This window comes from Petaurus breviceps, unplaced genomic scaffold (genome assembly GCF_028583685.1).
Source record: "Petaurus breviceps papuanus isolate PSGF00001 unplaced genomic scaffold, PetGlider_PUasm1.0 90825, whole genome shotgun sequence".
Classification (NCBI taxonomy): Eukaryota; Metazoa; Chordata; class Mammalia; order Diprotodontia; family Petauridae; genus Petaurus; species Petaurus breviceps.
In genome coordinates, this window is record NW_027187353.1 from 20,137,503 (window position 1) to 20,141,512 (window position 4,010).

A 4,010-nucleotide genomic window follows, 5' to 3' on the forward strand; every position below is an offset into this window, starting at 1 on the left:
CTAATTCACTATTGATTAGAGAAATGCAAATCAAAACAACTCTGAGGTACCACATCTCACCAGTCAGATTGGCTAAGATGACAAAACAGGAAAACAATAAATGCTGGAGAGGATGTGGGCAAAGTGGAACACTAATGCATTGCTGGTGGAGTTGTGAACTGATCCAGCCTTTCTGGAGAGCAATCTGGAATTATGCCCAAAGGGTTATAAATACTTTCATACCCTTTGATCCAGCAATACCACTCCTAGGGGTATATCCCAAAGAGATCATAGAAGTGGGAGAAAGACCCATATGTACAAAAATGTTTATAGCAGTACTTTTTGTGGTGGCAAAGAATTGGAAATTAGGGGAGTGCCCATCAATCGGGGAATGACTGAACAAGTTGTGGTATATGCATGTTATGGAATACTACTGTGCTATAAGAAACGAGGAGTAGACGGTCTTCATATTTATCTGGAGAGGCTTATACAAACTGATGCTGAGTGAGAAGAGTAGAACCAGGAGAAATTTTTACACAATTACAGACACAACGTATGTATAATAACCAACTTTGATAAACTAGACTCTTCTCAGCAATTCAGTGATGTAAGTCAATCCCAAAAGACTCATGATGGAGAGAAATATGTGCATCCAGAGAAAGAACTAGAAAAAACTGAGTTTATATCCAGGTGGAAGCAAAATACCTGATCTTTTTCCTTCTCTTATTTGGTTTTATGTCCTCTTTACCATTTTTCATTCCAGCTGATACAATCCGTCTTTATAACCTGACTAATGTATAATGGGAAAGTATTTACAGATCCTATACTTGACTATATGCTGCCACAGGGGGGAGGGGAGGAAGGGGGACAAAATGTGAAACTCAAGGAATTGTGGAATTGAATCCTGTAAACTAAAAGGAAACAAATTAATTTTTTTTTAAAAATGAGGATAAAAAAAAAGATTGTCCTTCCTGGTAATCCTTGTCTCATCTCCTCCGGATACTTCCGTCATCCCTGTGGCCAGAATATCTTCCCTTCTAACACTTTACAAGGACTTATTGTGAGGTCACTGCCTGTTTTAGGTTTGTCTCCTGGGTGTCTCTCAAACTGAGTTATTTCCACACGATGGAGTTTTCTCTAGTTTGTTGGGGAGGATGGGGTAGATGGAGGTGGTTCAAGCTCTGCAAATGAATGATGTGGCCAAGGCCGAAGCAGTTCTGAGTACTGTGGGATCATCCTTTGGCGTACTCTAGGGCTACTGTGCTGGGCATGGCCTTCGGGCTCCCTCTTATCACTGGGCCCAGGACCTCTCGCTGTCATTGGCCCTTCTCCCCTCCTGCTGGGTTCCTGCCCTCGACCTCAGGCACTACACAGGCTGGATTTTGCCCAGGGACTTTCTCCCACTGGAATGCCCTGGTGGATCCCACCTGGACCACCCTGAAGCTGCTCTGCGGGGTAAATCCCTACATTCACAGCTTTCTGCAGAAAGCAGACTCCAGCATATATTCAGATAACCGAAGCCTTCCGTCACTTCACCATCATGTCCCCATACGGGTTCTGCTCTGTTTCTCAACCACCTTCTCTAATTCCTCCTATATCCCCCAATATCACTTCTATTTCTTCTTTTGTGTATCTTTGTCCTAATATTCTCCACCACACAATAATACTACACCACCCCTTTTGCTTCCTCTGCTGCTTTTCAATGAGAGGTGCCCTTTCAGGGCCACATTCTGATTGTCGATCCTCACCCACAAAATCTCCACGTAATCTATGACAGCAAAATGTGTCCCCAGAGATCCATTTCTGGCTTATCTATATTCTGCCCCTAAATTGCGAGTATACCCCAAGCTTCTCTCCTGGTCCTTCTCTTCTCTCCGGATACTCTCACATGTGAGTTTAATTATCCTTATGCAGCTGACTCAAAGACATCCCACATCCAGGCCCAATTTCTCTGCACAGTTCCAATCTCACATCACCAGCTGCCTAGCGGACATTTCAGATTGGAAGTCCTGGAGGCATCCCAAGGAAGACCTCTCTTTCTGACCTCACTGGACCTCCCTCTTCTTCCCACATTCTCCAATTCAGACAAACCTTCCCTCTGTTCCTCGCATATAACCCCTCATCTCATGAGTAGAAGCATGAGTTGACCTTCCTAAGAAAATGCAAGGCTGCTATACCACCCATTCTATCTCCTCTGACTCAATGACACAGACCCTTCCATCTGTGGAATGAGCACCCCTCACTCCTTCAAGACAAACACAACCTTCTCCATGAAGCCTTTAGTGATTCCCCATTCCCCCCACCAGTTACCAGCGCCCTTCCTCTCTAAACACCTTGTGTTTATTTTCTACTTGTTCCATTCATGTGTATCACATCCCCCAAGCAGAACGTGCGCTACAGCAGAGTATTCAGTGTTTCACTTTTTATGTCTCATATCTCCAGATGGATCCCAGTGTCTGTTACACGGCAGGTGCTTCAATGGTTAGATTGTAGATTGAGAGTCTAAAGGACTCTTAAAGGGTCTTTTGACCAACCCCACCATCACTCCATTTCATAGATGAGAAAACAGGCTGAGAGAGACAAAATGATTCTCCTAAGGTCGCACAGAAACCAAACGGCAGAACGGGGACGTGGACTCTGCCCCTCTGTCTCTGAGTCCAAAGAAGTTCAGCCACTCACCCTGTGTGGGGCTCTCTTGCTCACCTTGCTCCTGCGTGGGGCTCTCTCGCTCACCCCGCTTATTCACCACATTTGGAGCATTGGCAGATGGGCTCCTCTTGGAGAATGTCTCTCCTGAATTATGGGTCTTTTCATCTGCCACTCTTCATTTGCTGCCCTTGTTACTCTTGGTATAAGGCTTAGCCAGCCGCTGTGGGCAGCTTTCTCCTTTTTCAGATTCAGGCTCTCCATCAGATCCTCACGACTCCCAGCGATCTTCTGCCCGGTCCTCGGTAGGGCCACCCCATCCCTGGCCAGGAGTCTGAGGATCAGCTCTAAAGTACAGCTCAGAAATCCAAATCCAGCTTTCATACACCCTGTTCTCTGCTTGCTTTTCACTTCCCAAATCTGCCTTTCTCTTCTAAATCCCTTGCTTCTGTGCAGGTAGTGTGGGAATAACGCCTACGCCCTTCAGGGATTTCGTTTGTCTTTTTTTTTCCCCAAAGACTTCACAGAACCTTTGCGATGCATTTTAGGCTCCTTCTGGGGGCGTCATTTGTCCCCACATGAGTAACCAGGCCTGGGCAGTGGCTGTCAGTTCTGACATGTCTCAGGAGGTTTTCTGTCAAGTCCTGAATGCATGCCCCAGGAATCTAGCAGACTTCTGTGTTGCTTATGTCGTGTTGGCAAATAGGAACCTTGGTGCCCCTTGGCAAGGAGTCCCCACCCCTCCCCACCCCCCGCCACTCACCTGTCCTTCATCCCTCCATCGCTAGGTGACCTCTCTCCTCAGGCTGATCAGACATCCTTTTCCCTCTCTCACTCTCTGTCCCATTCTAAGCCGTCTGGCTCCCTGGTTACCTCTCTATCTCTTCACATCTTTTCTCCTTTTTTTTCTTATTAAATCACTTCTAATTTTTTTCAAGAAGCATTTTCTCCTCATGACCTAGAGATCAGGGAGGTGTTCCTAATGCCCTTCACCTTCTCCAGGCTGGAGACTACCAGTCCCCTCAGCACATACACAGGGGTCACTTGGTACTGGCAGAGGCAAAATTCTCTTTGCCCTCTACTCAGTTCCATTTTAATTCACTACTCATTGAGCACTAACTATGGGCAGGGTGTTATGCTGGATACTGGGCATCCCAAGGAGGAAGAGGATGAAAGACACTGACATCTCAAGTAGCTTCCATGCTTCTGAGAAGACACAGTATGAACATAGAGAAGCAAATGCAAAGGGCAGGGGGGCGGTGTATGGGGAGGGGGGCGATGTATGAGGGCGAGGGGAGGAGCAGTGTATGGGGGAGGGGCGGTGTATGGAAGCAAGGGGTGGTGTATGGGGGCAGAGGGCAGTGTATGAGGGCGGGGGGGGGCAG

General features: G+C 47.0%; 1 protein-coding gene across 1 annotated transcript in view; it reads left to right on the forward strand.

Annotated features, from left to right (window-relative positions):
- Positions 1-1,142: 1,142 nt before the first annotated feature.
- TBATA (thymus, brain and testes associated) overlaps positions 1,143-4,010 on the forward strand; it is a 24,277-nt gene continuing 21,409 nt past the window's right edge. Inside the window, 2 exon segments of the mRNA XM_069071272.1 lie at positions 1,143-1,200; positions 2,875-2,930. Of these exon segments, the coding sequence (XP_068927373.1) occupies positions 1,143-1,200; positions 2,875-2,930 (114 nt within the window).